The sequence below is a fragment of the Oncorhynchus mykiss genome, chromosome 21, assembly GCF_057628025.1.
Source record: "Oncorhynchus mykiss isolate SJ-2025 chromosome 21, ASM5762802v1, whole genome shotgun sequence".
In the NCBI taxonomy this organism is placed as follows: Eukaryota; Metazoa; Chordata; class Actinopteri; order Salmoniformes; family Salmonidae; genus Oncorhynchus; species Oncorhynchus mykiss.
The window spans coordinates 4,140,002-4,161,573 of NC_143042.1; the positions used below are offsets into that span (position 1 = coordinate 4,140,002).

At 43.5% G+C, this 21,572-nt stretch overlaps 2 protein-coding genes and 1 long non-coding RNA gene across 8 annotated transcripts; 2 read left to right on the forward strand and 1 right to left on the reverse strand.

Annotated features, from left to right (window-relative positions):
- Positions 1-860: 860 nt before the first annotated feature.
- On the forward strand, positions 861-14,851 carry LOC149972950 (uncharacterized). 6 transcript variants are annotated; one of them, XM_090213510.1, is made up of 15 exons: positions 862-1,048; positions 1,491-1,693; positions 1,962-2,060; positions 2,165-2,254; positions 2,568-2,678; positions 2,837-2,960; positions 3,099-3,101; positions 9,496-9,698; positions 9,985-10,080; positions 10,178-10,273; positions 10,512-10,622; positions 10,970-11,093; positions 11,275-12,232; positions 12,438-12,496; positions 12,702-14,851. In XM_090213510.1, the coding sequence occupies exons 1-15, from the start codon at positions 1,021-1,023 to the stop codon at positions 14,297-14,299; spliced, it is 3,903 nt and encodes a 1,300-aa protein (XP_090069636.1). In that variant the 5' UTR covers positions 862-1,020; the 3' UTR covers positions 14,300-14,851. The 6 variants fall into 6 exon arrangements, with proteins under 6 accessions (XP_090069632.1, XP_090069636.1, XP_090069634.1 ...); XM_090213509.1 differs by lacking the exons at positions 862-1,048; positions 1,491-1,693; positions 1,962-2,060; ... (2 more) ...; positions 2,837-2,960; positions 3,099-3,101 and adding an exon at positions 9,035-9,203 and having other exon boundaries at positions 9,559-9,698; XM_090213507.1 differs by lacking the exons at positions 862-1,048; positions 1,491-1,693; positions 1,962-2,060; ... (2 more) ...; positions 2,837-2,960; positions 3,099-3,101 and adding an exon at positions 9,039-9,203.
- On the reverse strand, positions 10,855-11,348 carry LOC149972951 (uncharacterized). Its single transcript, XR_016490110.1, has 2 exons — positions 11,264-11,348; positions 10,855-11,101 (listed from the first exon to the last, which is right to left on the reverse strand). It is a non-coding gene; the product is annotated as an uncharacterized LOC149972951 (long non-coding RNA).
- Positions 14,852-14,983: 132 nt separating the features above from the next.
- LOC110490642 (uncharacterized) lies at positions 14,984-21,557 on the forward strand. Its single transcript, XM_036956968.2, has 9 exons — positions 14,984-15,169; positions 15,583-15,785; positions 16,048-16,140; positions 16,251-16,346; positions 16,528-16,638; positions 16,809-16,926; positions 17,036-17,699; positions 17,801-17,859; positions 19,641-21,557. Exons 1-9 carry the CDS (start codon positions 15,136-15,138, stop codon positions 21,155-21,157), a joined length of 2,895 nt encoding a protein of 964 aa, XP_036812863.2. The 5' UTR covers positions 14,984-15,135; the 3' UTR covers positions 21,158-21,557.
- The last annotated feature ends 15 nt before the right edge of the window (positions 21,558-21,572 follow it).

The window sequence follows — 21,572 nt, forward strand, 5'->3', positions numbered from 1 at the left end:
CCTCAAAAAAAAAATGTAATCCTTTATTTAACTAGGCAAGTCAGTTAAGAAAAAATGTGTATTTACAATGAGGGCCTACAACTTGATAGCACAATGTACACACATATTTTCAGTGTGTGATATGGGGGTTGGAGACATGTTTATTTCGACATCACAAATAATTACTTTTATAAACAATGACAACACTGCCATGTTGCATGGAGCCTTGCTGATAGAAAACCACATCAATGTCAGACTTTAAACTGTAGCAGATTCACCTCCCCTGACTTCACTCCTCGAATTTTCGTCTGCAGACGGTTGCTTCAGCCTTACCACTCATACAAGCCCACATAACACTGCTTTTAAGGGCAGCAAGCACATCCCAGGGGGCATCAGTTCCAATGAAGTGTAGAAAATATGGGAATGGTCATTGATTATGGTGTGGGCTTTTTTCCAGTTTGCTGTTTGTGGAAGGAGCATGACAGGGGTAAATCCATCTAGTAAGTTACACATGAGGAGATGGAGAAAGAGGGCAATCTTGATTTCAATGCACATCATGTGATCCACATAGTTTATGGTGTACTGTACATGGTTTCAAAGTCATCTTTTTAGGCTGTGTTTTATTGTTGCACATTGTTGACCCTCACATTTAGGGACACATTATTGAGCCATGCCAGACTCTGGGATTTACACACTTGCAGGTGAGTTTCTAAATATGTTTTATGATTATACAAGGGGATTGCTAACTATTGTAAGAATTATTTTTAGTTGGCACACCAAGTCAATAACCGAACTTCCTGACAAAGATGACTTTCTTTAAAAAATCTATTCCGAATTTTAACTCAATTCACGAGGACTTTTATTCTGGGGGGTGCAAACGCAACCGGAAATTGAACGGACTACGTTCAGTGTCACACTCAATGCTACCGACGGTTAGGTTTTAAAACTGTTGTAAGCCTTTTAACTTTGGAAACCATCTTTATAACAAACACTTAGCTAATTTTCAAGCTTCGTGCGTGAATACTTTTGTATGAGGACGAGATGCAATGTCAAAATCCCAGCGAAAATGGTATTGCGGATTTGTTTTCACTAGACTTGGTGTGCTTGATGTTCAACATGGCGTATCCTCGCTAAATTTCCGTATGTTTCGATCTTTTAAGTATGCTAGAAGCGGGAGGACTAGTACTTCTGAATCATCTACTGTTATGTTTTTTAAGGGATAGCCTATTTAGATGTACAATTACCTTGGCAAGCATGTTATGTTTTTTTCCCTTTAACCAAATGAGTTGCTAGATAGGGACCTCAATATTTGGAACTAATCTGGTGCGCTTGATTAGTTCATATGAATGCAGTTTCCACGTTTGGGGCAATTCCATTGGTTTGATTTTGTCTTACAAGTTAAATCAGGAACCTTGAGGAAATATTTTAAATGTTTTTTTAACCATCTCTAACTTTCAATATCAGTTCAGTATTATTTCAATCATTATTGCGGCTCATATCCTTATTTTTAGGTCCCCCTCTTCTTCTTCCCTCTCTGCGTCTCTTCATTCCACCACTGCGGCTTGTCTCTGCAGCCATGTGGCAAGTGGTTCAGCGAGGAGACGTTCAAGATTATGGGATGCTGGAGGAGTTTGTCACCACGGTGACAGAGATTGTGCCAGAGCTTTTGAGTTGCAGTCAGAGGGCCCAACTCATTCTGGGGCTTCGAGCAAGGGTAAGAGATTGGGTTCAGAATGGGGGAAAAGAAACATGCAACAAGATCATGCGAGGTTACTCTCTGACAACAATATTGTTGACTCTAGCCTAAAACAGCCAGCTGTTAAACATTGATTGAGATAAAGACCCTGACACTGGTTTCTCAAATACTGCCATTGGCCTTTAGCTAGGCTATCTATCATTATCTTCAAATGAGAACAGAGCTATGCCTTCAAAGTGTGTGGTTGACCTTTGCTCTACTCCTGACTGGTCATCTGTAATTTTAGATGGTTCTGGAGTTGTGTCGCACTGAGCAGACAGCAGACCAAGACATTCAGCAACACCTGGCCAGGATCCGAAGCCTCATATCCACTGGGGAAGCAGAGGTGAGTATCTTTCTGGGAGGGAGCAGAGGCCTATGTCACTCTAAATGTTGTGTCATTGAGTTGTTAAATGTGATTATTTAACTGTTGTGCATGTTTTGTTGCAGTCAGGTGATGCTGAGGTGGAATTATCAAAGTTTGTGGAGCTGGTTGAATCTCTGCTGAAAGACCCCAGTGAAAGGGAGAACTTCTACCAGGTTTGTTCTGCTCTTATATGGTAGGGAAGTGACCACCTCTTTCTGCTTGACTTCCCTATCCAGTCCCATGATTATTTTGGATAATAAAATAACTCCAGGCTACATTTTAACACATGAAACCAAATAGAAAGTATGTAGAAATAATAATGGACCAATATAATTTCAGATAACTGCCCTTATCTTGACTAACAAAAGCTGTGTGGCCCTCGGAATTTTGAAACCCCGATGTGGCCCTTGAGCCAAAAAGTTTGCTGGTCTAGGTTACAAAAGGCAAATACTAGGCTAATTATTACATAAATTTATTCTCTCCTAGAACGTGTTCCCTGTGGAATTTGGGACCAAGTATGACACTGCAATACAGATGCTGATGTTAGAATTCCTTTCCAGACTTGAGAAGTTACTTCCCATACCAGACCTTGAACAGGTAATAAGAATGAATAACACCTTTATCTAATCAGCTTGGGGAAATAGAAGTAAAGAATACCAAGTAATAATCAATAATATTTTCATGTTTAATAAACTGTGTGTTGGACATGAGTATGCAGTTGTTAACGCTTTGAAACCATGCTCCTCTCTCTCAAGACTGCCTCCTTGTTAAATGCTGTCCCCTCTGCCCTGGAGAAATGTGCAGAGTTTGTACCTGACCCCATACAATTGAGGACCCTGCTCCAGTACCACAGAAAACGTGGACATTTGGATTCCATCGGTGAGTATCGTACAGACTCAGAGGATCCATAGCAGGTAGCCTAGAGCGTTGGGCCAGTAACCGAGAGGTTAAGACGCTCTCTCCATCAGGGCTAACACAGAAAAGACCTCTGGACACCAAAACATGCTCTTTGTGTAGGAGGTTTTTCACTCGTACTTCAGACATGGCAAGGCACATGAGATCCCACTCAAAAGAGCATCCATTTTGTTGCTTGGATTGGCTGTGCCAAAATTGCAAATATTTGAAGTATAAGCTAGTTGTACATGATGCAAATATGAATTGTGTAAAATGTCATTTTGTTTTTGTGTTTTTTTGCACAAGTGCTTGATGAATAGTGTCTTGTAAGTCATGGGTTGGGCACCAAATGGAATATGTAACTGAAATTAAATAAATAAATAACAATTATATAAGATTGTGGAAATGTAGTTGACATGTATGACGTTGGTCAAACACTGTTGCAGAAAATACATTAATTCAGTTTAACCTGTCTTTTGTCTCCCCCTTGCACAAAAAGAAACTCCATCGTCCTTTGGTGACTACATCCTCTCCTCTCTGTCTCTCCCTCCACATGTACGTGTGGTGACTGCCACAGAAGTAGATTCACAATCAGAATGTTTGGCTACAGTGGAAGGAAAAGGGTTGGTGGAGGGTACAATAGAGAAAAATGGAGGACTACTTGCACCAGATGAAGATCAAAGAGACGCATTTACTGGGAAGGAGCTGGCTATGAATAGGAAGCCTGTAAGTGTGGAATCGGACAATCAAGCTGTCACCGGAATTCATGTTCAAACCTCAAAACAAAGCAAGAGGCTGCAGATCAAGAAAATACGGTCAAAAGTACAAAAACCATGTAAAACGGATTCTTCCGAGCGGGCAATCCAACAGCCATCCTCCTCCAAGGTGCACACCTCCCTGAGGAAGTCATGCAAAAGAGGCCCGTTCAGGAAGACATGCCCCGACTGTGGGAGGACTTTTGCTCAAGCCACGTCCTTTAGAAGGCACCAGAGAAGCCACACTCAAGATCATGATCATAGGTTTAAGTGCCTCAAATGTGCAATAGGCTTCAAGGATCTTTATGATCTGAAGAGACACCAGCAAGGAGTTTGTGAAAAGAACCTCTCAACTTTGGTTGATTGGGAAAATAAAGAAGAGATCCCACAACCCTCAACTAGCAAATCTCCGAACACATCACCCCTTAAGACGCTCTCTCCATCAGGGCTGACACAGAAAAGACCTCTGGACACCAAAACATGCTCTTTGTGTAGGAGGTTTTTCACTCGTACTTCAGACATGGCAAGGCACATGAGATCCCACTCAAAAGAGCATCCATTTTGGTGTGTAAATTGTGATAAGAGATTCAAGTATTCATATGATTTGAAGAGGCACCAGAGAGATTTGTGTAAGAAAGTGAACCAGGAAGATTTAGGTCAGGTTGGTCAAAACTTGTCACAACAGAAGGGGAAACCACAGCCAGAGATAGATGAATCCCAATCAATGGGTAGCACTGGGTCTCTTGGCACTGATGAAAACCCGCAACCATCTCACAAAGGGCTGTCCGACTCAAAAACCTGTTGTGTCTGTGGTAGGATTTTGACTCGTACCTCAGACATGGAAAGGCACTTGAAATCTCACTCAAAGGAGCGTCCCTTTCATTGTGCTATTTGTGAGAGAAGTTTTAAGTACAAAGATACCTTGAAGAAACATCAGGAAATCCTTGGCCACGAGGGCATCCTAGAAGACTTGGGTCAGAGTGTGGACCAGCAACAAGCGGAAGTTAAAACCGAAGGTTGCAGCAGTCCTCTCACTACCAAGGAAAACGACACTGGGACCCTCATCACAGCTGCTACTTCAGTGCCGACTCTCAAAGAACCCAAACCATGCACTGTGTGTGGGAAGATTTTTAACCGCGCTTCAGGAATGGCTATTCATATGAGATCCCATTCAGATGAGCGTCCTTATCAATGTGGCAATTGTGAGCAGCGCTTCAAGTACATGCATGGTTTAAAGAAACACCAGAGGGATATCTGTCTGAAGGTGAACCAAGAAGAAGCATCTAAGTTGGTGGACCAGCAACAAGAGGATGCTACTCCAGAGGAGGCTGGTGAACTGCTAGCCACTGATGACACAAGGGCAGAATGCAAGGAGGAAGAAAGAAAGGTGGTATTCAAATGTGATGAATGCGACAAGGAATTCAAAGGCTCATCCTCCCTAAGAACACACAAACGAATTCACAATCCATTCTATTGCTCTGATTGTGGAAGGATATACCCAAACTCCATTGCCTTTGACAGACACAAGCTGATGCACAAGGAAATCCAGTGTACCATGTGTGAGAAGACCTTTACCCTGTTGGGGCGTCTGAGAGAACACTATCTGCATCAACATAAATTCACAGGACCATACCCCTGCTCTCAATGTGAGAAAACCTTCACTCAGTTATCGTACCTTGTCATCCATGAGAGGGTTCACTCGGGAGAGTACCTGTACCAGTGTTCTGTTTGTCCAGAAAAATTCAGAACAGCCAATTCTCTAACAATACACAGTAGGAAGCACACAGGAGAAAAGCCGTTCCTGTGCTGGCAGTGTGGAAAGAGCTACAGGGCCGCTTCTGAACTGTCGGTGCATATGGGGACTCACTCAGAGGAGAAACCCTTTTCTTGTTCGCAGTGTGACATGACTTATCGGACAAAGATTCAGCTGAATACACACATTGAGCAAGTTCACGAGGGGGTGAGATTTACCTGTACAGTCTGTGGAAAGCAGTTTTACAAAGCAGTGTCATTAAAAAGACACGAACTCACTCACACAGGAGAAAGACCATTTCCATGCTCCTATTGCGAAAAAACCTTCATCACAGCAAATGAAAGGAGGTTGCATGAAAGATACCATACTGGTGAGAGACCATACAAATGTCAAGACTGTGGAAAGTCCTTCATCCAGTCAGGTTACCTGAAATCACACCAACGACTTCACACAGGAGAGAAGCCATTTTCATGCAGCGTTTGTGACAAACGTTTCAGATTTTCTCATCATATGAAAAGGCACCAGAAAACCCATACAGAGAAGCATGTATGTGGGGAATGTGGGGAATCTTTCACCCAAATTCGATGCCTCAAGGCTCACCAACTCACTCACTCCCTCAATGAAAATTGAGTTACTGTTGTACATTTGCATATCAGTTGTTGAATGTTTTTTTTTATTTTTCTTTTGGATAGATTTAATAACTAGGTCCGTCAGATTAGTTAAGTGGATATTTTGAATAGATCATCTAAAATGTTGTGTAGAGTCGGCTGCAAGTATTGATTGTAAGTCATTTGTAAAGAGAATCTAAATGACCAATGGGCAACTGAATTTACTTGATGGACAAATCCACCCAAAAACATATATTTTGGTATTTGTTTCATTAGTCCATTGTTGACGTACAGTGCATTTGAAAAGTATTTAGACCCCTTGACATTTTGTTACATTACAGCTTTATTTAAAAAAAATGTTTTTCCCCCTCTAATCTAAACACAATACCCCATAATGACAAAGCAAAAAACAGTTTTTTAGAAATGTTTGCAAATATATATATATATAAAAAAAAAAAATGATATCATATTTACATAATTATTCAGACCCTGTACTCAGTACTTTGTTGAAGCACCTTTAGCAGTGATTACAGCCTCGAGTCTTCTTGGGTATGACGCTACAAGCTTGACACACCTGTATTTGGGGAGTTTCTCCCGTTCTTCTCTGCAGATCCTCTCAAGCTCTGTCAGGTTGGATGTGGAGAGTCGCTCCACAGCTATTTTCAGGATACTCCAAAAATGATGTATCTGGTTCAAGTCTGGGTTCTGGCTGGACCACTCAAGGACTTTCAGAAACTTATCCCGAACCCACTCCTGCATTGTCTTGGCTGTGTGCTTAGGGTCGTTGTCCTGTTGGAAGGCGAACCTTTCCCAGTCTGTGGTCCTGAGCAGGTTTTCATCAAGGATCTCTCTGTACTTTGCTCTAAACATATTTTCCTTGATCCTGACTAGTCTCCCAGTCCCTGCTGCTGAAAAACATCCCAACAGCATGATGCTGCCACCATGCTTCACTGTAGGGATGGTGCTAGGTTTTTTCCAGGCGTGACGCTTGGGATTCAGGCCAAAGAGTTCAATCTTGGTTTCATCAGACCAGAAAATCTTGTTTCTCATGGTTTGAGAGTCCTTTAGATCGCCTGCGTCCAGCACGGACCCGCTCAATGGCGAGCTGCGATCTGGATGTGGTCTTGGCACTCATCCAATTCTGCCTTTCAAACCGCTGGAGTCTGCCTACCTGAAACACCTCTCTATGAAGGTGGCTTCTTGGTAGCGATTACTACCATGAAGAGGGTGGGTGAGCTCCATGCTCTTTCAGTAAGTTCTGAGTGCTACTGGATGGACCCAGGGGGGAGGAGTACATCTCTCCGCCCCAACCCTTTATTCCTCCCGAAGGTTCTATCAGACAGGCATGTGAACATAACTTTTATCCTGTCTGCTTACGACCCCCCGGCAGTGGCGGGGGATTCTGGGCCTCCCTCCGGCATGTTGTGCCCTGTGAGGGCACTGGCTGCCTATGTGGAGGGGACACGGTCAGTTAGAACAACAGACCAGCTCTTTGTCTGCTTTGTCCTCATGCACGTTTTGCTAAGTACTATCAGGTAAATGTGGCACCTCCCTCTGCGGTTGGTTCAGCGGTCCTGGCCTCCCCTTCCACATTGACGGCCCCTGCGTCTCGGTCCCGCACTGGGATTTTGCCGCAGGCTGGTCAGGTATACCAATATATTGGAGGGATCCAATATAGTCAAATATAACGAAAGTTATGCATGTAACCACGGTTATGTGAGCTATTTGGATCACTCCAATCCTCTACGGTGCTAGAGTCGCCTCAAAAATGATGTAGAGAACGCATGTCACAGCCATGGGTTCGATTATTTATATATATATATATATATATATATATATATATAAGAGCGGACCCCAGCCGTGACACAGGTGTACACAGGAGTAAATCTGTTAATCCTCACCTCGGATGTATCCCTCCGCCGTGGAGTGATACCAATATATTGGAGTGATCCAAATAGCTCACATAACCGTGGTTACATATGTAACCTTCGGTATTGTGTAGGTTGTAACATAAAATGTGGAAAAAGTCAAGGGCTCTGAATACTTTCCGAATGCACTTTAAAAGTTACATATCTTAAAATCTTGATTCCTGACAAGCGAAACATCATCAATGGACTAATTACATTTTTTTTTAAAGATCGTTTTTGGGTGTAATTTTCCTTTAAGCTACTTATCATAGTGGGTATATCCAGTCCAATACTTCAAGTATTGTTTTTTCTGTGATAGCTGAACTTTTCATTAAGAATGCACTCTTTATTTGTATGGTTACATTTCTTTTATTAACCTTTATTTTAATATTGTATGAAACGTGCTGTTTTTGTCATTTGAATTAAAAAAAAAAAAAAGGGCAACATCAGAGGAGTTTATTGCATTATATCAGCATCTGTGAGATGATTCACTGATTACTAGAGACGATATAGCCAGAGATTTGTATAACTAAAACAAGATAGACCACAGCCTGTAGTTTCCAATGGGAACAGATTAGTTTTCGTAGGAAGAACATGCAAGGAGGTGGGCAGAGCCAAGCACGAGAGAGCGAGATCCTATTGGCCCGTTCTAGCAAATATCTGCATATATCCGTTAGGGAACGCCCACTCTGAAATGCACGTGTGGAATTACTCAATTCGACTTTTCACTCCTAAATAACGCGCTTAAAAAAAACGTTGACAAAATTTAGACCACTCTATTCATAACATATTTTAGTTTTGGGAACAGAAAACTGTATTGAGATCAAATGTTTCATTAATGAGAAAATGTTCAGAATGTAGGCCAAAATCCATCTCGTTCCATCTTCTCCCATTGCCCGTCAGTGGGCTTCCGAGTGGAAAGGCCAAGCGGATGCTTCATATTTATACATCCAGTACCTGTCTCATTGTTCAATCTGTGATATACCGTTTCCCATGATCGTAACTTTTATTCTGAAGGCGAATATAGACCGGAACTAATGTTTTTTTAAGCGACTTCCTGCAAAATGAGAAAAAAATAAAATAACTTCCAGGTAAACAGATATTTCAGCCAAATGAATCAATGATTGCTTGAGTTTAGTTTAGGACGTCCCTGTGACTGATAATAATGGATTATAGGAATTTAACGGAGCCGGTGGTGAATACGGGTAAGTTTATAGTTGTCGCAGGGAACTGATTCCAGCTAGCAAGCCAACTTTCCAATTGTAGCCCTGTAGCTAGCTACTTATGGTGTAACTGTATGGATTCAATGCATATTTCCATTTGTGATCGCTTTTATGCGATCCGCATTCTATTGCAATCTATTTAAAATGCAATGCGTAGTTAGCTATAGCAAGTAGTATCAATGTTTTCCTCTTTCTAGTCATAGCCTAGCAATGTGTGCTCTTGTTTAGCCCAGTCAGTGCAGCTGCTTACTGCCTGCGATATGTTCATTCATAGGGTTATCTTTTCCTCTACCTGCCCTGCGCCTGTTCATCCCACCGCTGCGGCTGTTTTCTGCAGCAATGTGGCAAGTGGCCCAACGAGGGGATATAATGGGCTACGGGAAGCTGGAAGAGTTTGTGACATTTGTTACAGAGACCGTTCCAGAGCTGCTCAGTTTCAGACAGAGAACCCAGCTCATGTTGGGCTTACGAGCAAAGGTGAGAGACCGAGGTGATGATTATTTGCAGTAACTTTGACTCTGTCGTAGCGCCCACACGCACACATTTTTCACTGTCCAAAAGGACCAGGAATGAAAACCACAAAATCTATATATCCAGATTTGTCCTGTGACTTGAAAAGAACATGGTTAATTTAGTAATGAGTTGCAAGGAATTCTATTTTATTCATGAAACAACAGGTAATGGAAAATTTGAAGAGAAAGGTTAGGCCAAGTTGTTCACCCAACAGTGTTCTTGTAGGATTAATCTGTTTTTTTTCCTCCAGTTGGTTTTGGAGTTGTGCCGCACGGAGCAGACAGCAGGACTTCAGAGCCATCTGGACAGGATCCACGCTGCAAGATCACATCCGGGGGATCCAGACGTGAGTCTTAAGATATTCCTCAATCCTCTGTAATGATGTTCTCTCACTCGATCTTGTCAGAATTACAGTACATTTATTCAAGAGGTTATTTCCCCAGTTTTGTTGTGCAGAAGCGGAAGCCTCTAAATCAAATTTCCTTGCACTGGTACAAACTCTTATCCAAGACCCAGTTGAGAGGGAACATTTCTTCCAGGTCAGTATATGGTTTTTTAAACACCAAAGTTTGAACATTTGTATGGTCTGTCAACATTGGTATAACAAAACAGATGAAACCAGTAGTATCTAGGCTACATTTTCTATGTTTTTTTGTGATAATAAACCTACCGCTTCATGTTCTTAGGCTACATTTAATATTTGAAAGAAAAATTCTATGTGAAAAGTAGCCAGCCAAATAATTGACCCCCCCCTGTCTTTTTCATCTCTCCCATTAGGAAGTGTTTCCTGTAGACTATGGACCCAAGTATGACTCTGCCCTGCAAGGATTAATGTGGGAGTTTCTCTCCAGGCTGGAGCAGCTCCTTCCAGTACCAGACCTCAAACAGGTACTCAGGCAGAACCTCGTCATTAGACCACTCCTCAGACCTCCGTTATCAAGCATGAGCTTGTGAATAAAGTTGTCTTGTTTGAATGTTTGCATAAAGAATGTCTGCATCTTTCTTTCATGTCATAATGCCCACGATGAATTAACATGCTGACACATCTCATGTGGAGCACTGCAGCACTCTTCACAAAACATTGCATTGGTTACTCAGTTTATGTATTAGACATGATGAGACATCTTGGAGCATTTTATTTAAGATAATGGGCATTTAGAATATTTTATTGAAGAACAACTGGACCGATTTTGATTGATTGCATATTATATGAATGTGTGCTCCCCATCTCGTAGACAGTGTCTTGGCTCAATGCTGGCCCCTCTGTCTTGGAAGAGTGTGTCAACTCTCTATCTCAGCCTCTGCAGTTGAAGACTCTACTGCAACATCATAGAGAACTAGGATATTTGGACACCAATGGTAAACCACTTTAAAAAAAAAAAACATCCAGAATTAGTAAAGGAGGTATGCAAATTGTTACATTTGAATGATTCAAGGAAATGCTTTTAGGATTGTAACATTCCCCCTTTATTCATATCCCAGCAGTTTATTAAAATAAATAACATCTCACTGTAATTGTCTCCTTTTACCTCTCAATCAGCAACTTCTTCCTCCTCTGCTGGCGACTGCATCTTCTCCTCTCTGTCTCTCACACCGGTAGTGGTGGCGGCCACTAGAAAGACAGAAACAGAGATCCAATCAGAGTTGATGGATGGTTGTATGGACCCAGCCTTATATGGTGAAGAGATGGAAACAGAGTCTGTAGTAGTGACTGAGTATGCAGAAGTGGAGCTGGGGACCTGTACATACACCAGAGAGGAAAGGGAGTTTAGTATAGAGAAGACTGAGTCACAGAACCAAAGAGACAGTCAGGCTGACTTGAATGGGGAAGAGCGGGAGATGGTAGCCAATGCAAGCGAGGAAGAACGTCAAGAGGGAGAAGTGGAGGTTATTTGTGAGGAAGTGGGGCATCCTAACGGAGACGCTGAGCTTGTTTCAGAGAAAACCAGTGCCATGAACATAGAGGAAGCCGTTTTCTGCGCAGAGGTGGGGGATGTGTGTGTGGATCTGGAGTCAATGAATAGAGAGGTGGAAATGATTTATGAGGAGGTGGAGCATGTTGAACATCCAGAGTTAGTTGGGCCTATATGTGCAGAGAATACAATTGACAGACCGTCCAACCACAATGAGAACCCACATGAAGAAAATGATTTCACAGAGGAGGGGCTTGAGAAGGACGAGCAGGAGAGAAATGAAGCTGGTTATGTCCCCCAAACTGTCACGGATCAAGGAAGTTCCCAATGTACGCCACAAGAAGTAATGAACCAGCCAGAACTGGTCCCATCCTGTCTGCACCAAAAACCCACATTAGGGTTCCAGAGACTGGACGTCAGTGTCCTGCCTCTCCAAATGTCCTCCCCCTCTCAACCACTGAGAAGAAACACAAGACTCCAGATGAAGACAGTGGGATCAAGAGGTCCCAATGGAGGGCAGCTCAAGGCATTGGAGGAGGCTAATGGGACCTGGGGTGTCCCTTTATTCCGGTCTCCAGACCCAAGGTAAGAATGAGGGGTGGGAGGGGACTTAGGGTTTTAAAGCAATTTCACCATTTACTTTAAAAGGATTGCAATGGAAATGTGTCATTGACTTCATTGTGTTATCCCTGTCACGTTTGAAAAATGTTTGTACTTTCTATGGCTTTGTTAAACTGTCAAATAAAATCAATCAAGGGCAGTGTCAATTGTGCTTTATCGCTATCTTTAGGGAAGACTCTGAAGACCTCAGCGCCACTTCTGACAGCTCCACAATGAATGGAAATAAAGGTTTGCAATGTTATATCAACACAAGGTTTCTATGGTACTATAGGTACACTTGGATATCGTTAGAATTCTCTGAATGTTTCATCATTTTAATTGAATAGATTTGGCAATGTTGAATATGATCCAGATGCCTGGTTTAGAATAAGTTGGATTATAATTTGATAACTTTCTAAATATACAGTATGCTCCTTTCTCTGTTCCCCTGCAGGTGGGACGGTGGAGGCTCCCTCTCTGGTCTTCGCCTGCTCTCAGTGCTCTTTTAACCATGCCGACGAGGTGAACCTCCGGCAACACCTTAAAGCGCTTCACCCAGAGGAGTACAGAAGGATGCTTGCTGCTGGAGAAAATGAAACAGAAACCCCTCCAGGGTCTTCCAGCAGCACCCCTCTGAACCCATGTCTCTCAGACATTCCCCACACACTGGGGAAGTCTGGCAGGCATACATCACACTCCAAAACATGCTCTGTGTGTGGAAAGACCTTCTCTCGAGCGACAGATATGAGGAGACACCAGAGATCCCACACTGGGGAGCGGCCTTACAGGTGCATCCAATGTGGGAAGACTTTCCAGTACTCCTTCGACTTGAAAAGACACCAGCGAAAGGGCCTAGGGTCAAGGCCGTTCCAGTGCTGCGCGTGTGGAGAGGGCTTCGATCGGGAGGAAGATCTAAAGACACACTGCAGTGTGGCTCATTTAGCAGAGTCGCCAGTCTCTGATGACTTTGCGATCAAGTTAAACCTCCCAGCAGGCCTTGAGAGTGAGCAGTGTCCCAGCGAAGAGGGTGAACACAAATGTCCAGAATGTGACATGTCTTTCAGTCAGATATCTCAAATGAAGCGACACCAGTTGATTCACTCCGGTGGTGACCCGCTGCAGTGCAACCAGTGTTTGAAGAAATGCCAAAACTCTGATGCCCTCACAAAACACATGCAAATGCACAATGGCGCGCGACCATTCCAGTGTTCAATATGCAAAATTAACTTCACGCAGCTAGTTTGTCTTAGGCAACACTATTTGAATGCTCATAAGGAAGAGGGTTCATTTCTGTGTTCCCATTGTCCTAAAAATTTCTCAAGGCTATCGAACTTGATCAAACACCAGAGAACTCATACAGGTGAGCGGCCTTACCAGTGCTCTCATTGTCCAAAGAGATTCACACAACTACAGATCTTGACTAGACATGAGAGAATTCACACAGGAGAGAGACCATTTCTTTGCCCTGACTGTGGAAAAAGATTTCTGTCCTCTGGTGAATTGTCAAAACACCTTCAATGTCACTCAGAGGAGAGACCCTTCCCTTGTCTCGAGTGTGGAAAGACTTTCAAGGCCAATCGGTTTTTAAAGAAACACTTACAGACTCATACAGGGGAGCGTCCTTTCCCCTGCTCACAGTGTGGGAAGAGATTTTCCAAGTCGACTGATCTGACCAGGCATAATCGCATGCATACAGGGGAGAGGCCACATATGTGCTCTCAGTGCGGTAAAAGTTTCTTAACTTACTCCGAAGTGGTGAAACATCAGCGTTACCACACTGGAGAACGACCATTCAAATGTGAGCAGTGTGGGAAGAGTTTTACCCAGTCCTGCTATCTTACAGTACATAAGCGCATACACACAGGAGAGAAGCCCTACTCCTGCAGCGTGTGTGGAAATCGCTATAACAGCACCACTCCACTGAAGAGACACATGCTCAGCCACACGGGAGAGAAGCCATACGTGTGTACTGAATGTGGGAAGGCTTACAACAGATTGCATCTTCTGCGTACACACGAGCGAACTCATGCAGCAGTTGAGGCTGTTTGTTGAGGATATTGGTGTGTCATTGCTATTAATATGTTTTTTGGAATGTAAAGTAAGACAGGCCATTTGTATTAGAGGTCTGTAACAACAAGAGTTGAGCCTCATACTGTGAATTGTTAATTCTGTCACAGCTTGGAACTTGATTGTATATTTGAGATGTGCTTTTTGCTGCCAGGAATCATACATCAAAGGGTATATTATTTTATTTAGATTACTCACCTTGTTTTGACATTAAAAAAGAGAGAAGTATTGCACACCTTCCTTTGCAGAATGAAGAGGACAGTTGCTACCGGTACACAGGCTGGTTGATGAGAGGCGAGTGCCAGGCCTCTACTCTTATGTTCAACAATGAGGGAAAATATTTATTCTCAAATGTAGGCTCGAGTGTTGTCTTTATGGCTGATATACATAATATTAATCAATCTGCTATCTCGGGTCAATAGACGATACAGTAATTCCTTTTCCAAGGGACACATTTTGGCTCATCAGCACCCCCAGAGGCAAAACTCCTCTATCTTTAACGGAGTATTCATTAGGCAATAAAGGTAATAAAAGTAACGTTGCTTTTTTTGTCTTGCGGTAGGCTACAATATTTTTCCAAAGGAAATCAACTAAAATCTAACAGAGCCATGTTAGTAGTAATGTAGGCCGGCAGCTTGGAGAGCTTATTCTTTTCTAGGACTTCTATTTTGGAAAAGGTACAGGCGGAACGAAAATTGAGTCCAGTCTTGGGTACCGGAAGTTTTGGGGAAGTAGATCAATGTTACTTCGCTCGTTGGGGAGCAGTCAAATCATTTTGTTTTCAAATTATTCTGCGCTTTTACATACGTATATTTATAGCCATGGATGCATGTGGACTATCTAAAGACGTCAATGGTGTGTAATAAAATAACTTCTAGCTAACGTTACCATGCTAGCTAATATCTGCAGAACTAATATCAAAAGCCTCATGTAAAAAGTGGCAAAGTCTGCTATCAGTTGATCCCCGGCTAAAATCGGTTATGACTGCATTGTTAAGCCAAGTGTGCTTGTAATCCTATCTAACTAGCTATCAATTTAAAGTAAAGACTATTTGAATAGTAAAGTTATTGCTTAATGCAAATTAATCCTGACAAAGGCTCATGTCTGATGCTTCTATTCTATGGAGCCCCATCCTGTAACGACGAGATGAGAAATTATTGTCCGCATCATTAGCTGACAGACATAATGATATATTACTACTGTATATATTTTGAACAGTGTTTTGACTTCTGATTGAATGTTTGTCAATTTGTACACCTACATTTCAGATCCAGTTCTCAGTCTTTCTTCTCTGCACCTCCTGGTTCCACCCTTGCGGCTCCTGTCTGCTGCCATGTGGCAGGTGGCTCAGCAAAGAGATGTGAGGCACTATGAGAAGTTGGAGGAGTTTGTGACTCTGGTGACAGAGGCCATTCCAGAGCTGCTGAGCCACAGACATAGAGCTCAGCTCATTCTAGGTCTGAGAGCACGGGTGAGAGACGAGTCAGGGGGCATAGGGTTATTCAGTTGGCTGGAGAGCCCTGAAAAGCACAAATGAAATATATTGAACAGAAGAGAGAGAATTTCCTATGATGATGAGTAGAGAATTGGGTCTGTTCTATACATTATGTAACTGTCTGCAATCCTATGAATGGGTACTCCCCACCTGAGTTGATTGAGAGATGACAATGACATGGTTTCTCCAGCTACAGGTTTGTACCACAGTTAATACTTGTTTCTACTGTGTGATTCAGTTGGTTCTGGAGCTGTGCCGAGGCCCTGCCGACCCTCAAACCATCCAACCTTACCTGGACAGCATGCCCACTGCTACTCCGGGATGCACAGGAGTAAGTGGGCTATAGTCCTTTTAGAACAGAACTTGGTTGTTTTCCAAGTGGATTTGAGTGCACACAGCCACTATGTGATGAGATGATTGTATCTGTTTACTGTCTTGTAGTACAGAGACGCAGAGGTGGAAGCATCTGAATCAAATTTTGTGGTGCTTGTCCAATCACTGCTGAAGGACCCAATTGAGAGGGAGTGTTTCTTTCAGGTAATTTTACACTCGGCGCTGTGAGCCTCTTGCAGGACCGCGCTGCTTACGCCAAGGTTTTACTGAAAACAATGGGAGTGTCACGCCCGGGAAAAGTTACTCGTCCAGGCCTTCAAGAAAAAAAGTACTTGAAGTTACAATCCATCGCCTTGCCTCCATTTAAATAATGTTCCCCCAACAGGAGGTGTTCCCGGAACAATATGGCCGACATTATGACACAGCGGTACAGACGTTAACATGGGAGTTCCTCTCCAGACTGGAACAACTGTTTCCAGTACCAGACCTCAAGCAGGTATTGAGCATTGTGGCATTTATAGCTTCTGGCAATTGAGCCTTTCTGATATTGGATGATGCATAAATCTAGCACAGGTTAGGAATAGTACATTTTGGGAAGACAAACACAATTCTTTAGGCTACGGTGATTGAATATAAAATGCATTTCTAAAAGACATTCCCTTTCAGACCGCGACATGGCTCAGCTCTGCCCCTTCAGTCCTGGAGGAGTGTATGCAGTCTACCCCAGAGAATCTGAACCTCATTCTCCAGCACCATAACAGTTTTGGACATTTAAAAGAACCTTGTAAGTCTCCTGTAATGATTACCAAATCATGATGCAACGTTTTGTAGCACAGTACTGTTTAAAACTCACAGGTCTTTTTATGACACAGTTCTTGTCTTCTCTCGTTCAGCTGCTCTCTCCTCCTCCATGGGCGACAGCATCCTCTCCTCTCTGTCCACCCCTAAAATGGTGGTCACCACTGAGCCGACCACTTTTGTCATCCGGTCAGAGTCGTCACATAACTCGGCAGACGTGCTGGGCCCCATGTCTTTAGAGGACACTGATGCGGTAGTAGTAACAGTTTACACTGAAGTGGAGGTTGGAACAGAGGTGGAAGAAGAGATTGTAGAGACGATGAACGAGGAATACGTACCGTCAAACGCCTCTCCACTGCGGGAGGAGGTGGTTGAACTTAAAGCTGAGGATATGAATCTGGAGATGACAGTCGTTGAAGAATATGGCTACGTGGGGGAGGAGATGAGTGCAGCCGAGGAAGAGATGGACACAGTGAGTGTTCCGGTGGAGCAAGCAGATGAAGCCGTTAATATCAGTGAAGACATTGGAACTGGGACAGAGACTGTAGCAGTCAAAAAAGATGTCCAAGATGAGGTGGTGGCAGATCAGGACGGCCAATCGGAGACTGTGATTGTATGTGGGAACCAGGAAGGGAAGGACACGTCCCATGTGGTCAACTTTCAAACCCAACAACCTGCGACGTCAAATGTGAGGCGGTCTACACGGCTGCAGTCGAAGACGCCAAGAACTTGGAGGAGGAAAAAGAACACTGAGAACAAGTATGAGTGATGATTAGAGAATAGGAGTACTGTCATTTAAAAAGGAATCTGCCATTTTGTCATCAAATTAGTGATATTTTTGTTTTCGTTTTTAATCACAGGAACAACGGTGAGGCCTCAAGCATGGTTTATGTCATCTCACCCAGGGGAAGAGAAGCCGGTAATAATGATCTCTCCAACTATTCATGAAAGTGACTATTCTGACAGTCATCAGGGAAATGGTTATATACAGTGAAGTCAGAAATTTACACACACTTAGGTTGTTAGTCATTAAAACTCATTTTTCAACCACTCCACAAATTTCCTGTTAGCAAACTATAGTTTTGGCAAGCCGGTTAGGACATCTACTTCGTGCATGACACAAGTAATTTTGCCAACAATTGTTTACAGACAGATTATTTCACTTATAATTCAGTGTATCACAATTCCAGTGGGTCAGAAGTTTACATACACTAAGTTGACTGTGCCTTTAAACAGTTTGGAAAATTCCAGAAAATGATGTCACAGCTTTTGAAGCTGGAGGTGTACCTGTGGATGTATTTCAAGGCCTATCTTCAAACGCAGTGTCTCTTTGCTTGACATCATGGGAAAATCCAAAGAAATCAGCCCAGCCAAAAATTGTAGACCTCCACAAGTCTGGTTCATCCTTGGGAGCAATTTCCAAATGCCTGAAGGTACCACGTTCGTCTGTACATACAATAGTACGCAAGTATAAACACTATGGGACCACGCAGCCGTCATACCGCTCAGGAAGGAGACGCGTTCTGTCTCCTAGAGATGAACGTACTTTGGTGTGAAAAGTGGAAATCAATCCCAGAACAACAGCAAAGGATCTTGTGAAGATGCTGGAGGAAACGGGTACAAAAGTATCTATATCCACAGTAAAACAAGTCCTATAACAACAACCTGAAAGGCCGCTCAGCAAGGCAGAAGCCACTGCTCCAAAACCGCCATGGTTTGAAACTGCACATGGGGACAAAGATCGTACTTTTTGGAGAAACGTCCTCTGATCTGATGACACAAAAATAGAACTGTTTGGCCATAATGACCATCGTTATGTTTGGAGGAAAAAGGGAGAGGCTGCAAGCTTAAGAACACCATCCCAACTGTGAAACACAGTGGTGGCAGCATCATGTTGTGGGGGTGCTTTGCTGCAGGAGGAACTGGTACACTTGACAAAATAGATGGCATCATGAAGTAGGACAATTGTGTGGTTATATTGAAGCAACATCTCAAGACATCAGTCAGGAAGTTAAAGCTTGGTTGCAAATGGGTCTTCTAAATGGACAATGACTCCAAGCATACTTCCAAAGTTGTGGCAAAATGGCTTAAGGACAACAAAGTCAAGGTATTGGAGTGGCCATCACAAAGCCCTGACCTCAATCCTATGGAAAATGTGTGGGCAGAACTGAAAAAGCTTGTGCGAGCAAGGAGGCCTACAAACCTGACTCAGTTACACCAGCTCTGTCAGGAGGAATGGTCCAAAATTCACCCAACTTATTGTGGGAAGCTTGTGGAAGGCTGGCTACCCAAAATGTTTGATCCAACTTAAACAATTTTAAAGGCAATGCCTTATGTAAACTTCTGACCCACTGGGACTGTCATTCTCTACTATTATTCTGACATTTCACATTTCTTAAAATAAAGTGGTGATCCTAACTGACCTAAGACAGGGAATTTTTACTAGGATTAAATGTCAGGAATTGTGAAACCTGAGTTTTAATGTATTTGGCTAAGGTGTATGTAAACTTCTGACTTCAACTGTACATATTCACAGTAGCAACAACTGAGGGACCAAAATGTGGAAAAAATATGAATGTTTGGAAGATGTTTGTATGTCTTTCATTGTGTGGTCTCAATATATTTTTCAATGAGCATGCCCTTTATTTAATTCCCAAGCCATGCAAATAAAACACGCCTTGTCTGACTTCTGTCTCCCAGGTGGATCTGACGAGGTGACCCCCTTTACCTGCCCGAAGTGTGCCTACCACAGTGTGGAGGAAAAGAGCCTTCACCTCCACATGCAAAGCATTCACACAGAGGAGTACAACAAGCCCAATGTGTCTGGGAAAAACAGAGCAGAGGTTTCACCATGTCCTGACAACACTGGCCAGATATTCACATCAATCAAACCTCTCCTTTCTTCAAAAACTTTAATAACCGAGAACTCTGAGAATCAAACCGGTAATGCTGGGATTCCCACGAAAGCAAAAGGCTACCATAAGTCCCACACATGCGCCACGTGCGGTAGGCTCTTCACTCGCTCCTCCGATGTGAGGAGACACCAGCTCACCCACACGGGTGAGAGACCTTTCCACTGCTCTCAATGCGACAGGACCTTCCAGCATTCGTGGGACCTGACCAAGCATGAGAAGAAACATGGTGGGACATCCATCTCTTTCCCCTGCCAGCAGTGCGGGAGCTCCTTTGCCAACCTCCGCTCTCTGACAGCCCACCACAGAAGTTCCCACCTGGGCGAGAGCGACCTGCCCCACCTCTGCTCCATCTGTGGCAAGAGCTTCCCCTCCTCCTCTGAGTTGCTGGAGCACAGGAAGAGCCACGGGACCAGCCTCCAGTACATCTGCCAGCAGTGTGGAGAAAGCTTCCACTCCCTGCTGGCTCGCTCCCAACACCGGCAGACCCACCTGGTCAAGCGGCAGTTCAAGTGCCCGCACTGCGACAAGAGCTATACGCGCAAAGCTGATGTGAAGAGGCACATGTTCTCCCACAGCGGCGAGCGACCGCACCAGTGCAACCAGTGTGGGAGATGCTTTTCCTTCCTCTTCCTGCTCAAGAAACACCAAATAGTTCACACGGGCGAGAGGCCTTTCCAGTGCTCCTACTGTCCCAAGAGGTTCACATTGATATCCATCCTGAGCAGACATGAGAGAATGCACACCGGGGAGAGACCCTTCCTCTGCTCTCAGTGTGGGAAGAGCTTTCTGTCCCAGGGGGAGCTGTCCAAGCACCACCGCTCCCACACTGATGAGAGACCGTACGCTTGCAATCAGTGTGACAAGAGGTTTAAGAGCAAAAAATCCCAACAGGAACATATCATCTCCCACACCGGCGTGCGCCCTTACCCTTGCTCTTACTGTGGGAAAGGATTCACCAAACCATACGCTTTGACCAGGCACCATCTCATACACACAGGGGAAAGACCATTCCCCTGCGTCCACTGTGGGAAGACATTTCTCACCCCCGCAGAGGTACAACTACACATCCGCATTCACACCGGGGAACGCCCTTACCCCTGCCCTGATTGTCAGCTGAAGTTTAGGAGTTCGTCAGACTTGGCACGACACAAACGCTTTCATACAGGGGTGCAGACATTTGTCTGTAACCAGTGTATGAAAAACTTTCCCACCTCGTCCAAACTGAAGAAACACATGGAGAACCACTCGGGGTCAGAGGCAGGCCAGAGCTCAGACTTTGGAGAAAATTCCAACCAAGCGTGAAGTAAGGGCAGCAGCACAATTGGCAAAAATGGCAGACACAATTCAAGTAAATTTACCTTCACATCTATTATATTCTACAATGTCTCTGTCAAGGAAGGTCTTTCAACACCATTAGATCTCTAAAATAAGTTATCTTGTCAGTCTGGCTCATGGCCATTGAAATATAGCTGTCAATTATTATTTTGTCTGATCAAAGGGAGTTGCAACTCAATCATGTCCTTGACTTATTTTATTTTATTGTAAAACTAAAATAAGTGCTATGATCATCCAATTAGTCAATCAGTAGCTGGTCTATTAGAAGAGCTGGTAAATTAAAATGTTTGTCAAAAACTTTTGAAGAATGTCAAAGATGAGTAAAATGTTCTGTTACGGTAATGAACCAGCCTTAGGTGGATGCCAACTTGTCTCCTTGTCT

What these genes read in the sequence shown, in the direction of transcription:
- LOC149972950 (XM_090213510.1), top strand. Translation starts at nt 1,021, where the DNA reads ATGCAATGTCAAAATCCCAGCGAAAATG. An exon ending in AAAGGGAGAACTTCTACCAG is followed by an intron (nt 2,255 to 2,567) that starts GTTTGTTCTGCT and finishes ATTCTCTCCTAG; the next exon opens with AACGTGTTCCCTGTGGAATT. An exon ending in CCATACCAGACCTTGAACAG is followed by an intron (nt 2,679 to 2,836) that starts GTAATAAGAATG and finishes CTCTCTCTCAAG; the next exon opens with ACTGCCTCCTTGTTAAATGC.
- LOC110490642 (XM_036956968.2), top strand. Translation starts at nt 15,136, where the DNA reads ATGGATGCATGTGGACTATCTAAAGACGTCAATG. An exon ending in TTCTAGGTCTGAGAGCACGG is followed by an intron (nt 15,786 to 16,047) that starts GTGAGAGACGAG and finishes TGTGTGATTCAG; the next exon opens with TTGGTTCTGGAGCTGTGCCG. An exon ending in CAGTACCAGACCTCAAGCAG is followed by an intron (nt 16,639 to 16,808) that starts GTATTGAGCATT and finishes ATTCCCTTTCAG; the next exon opens with ACCGCGACATGGCTCAGCTC.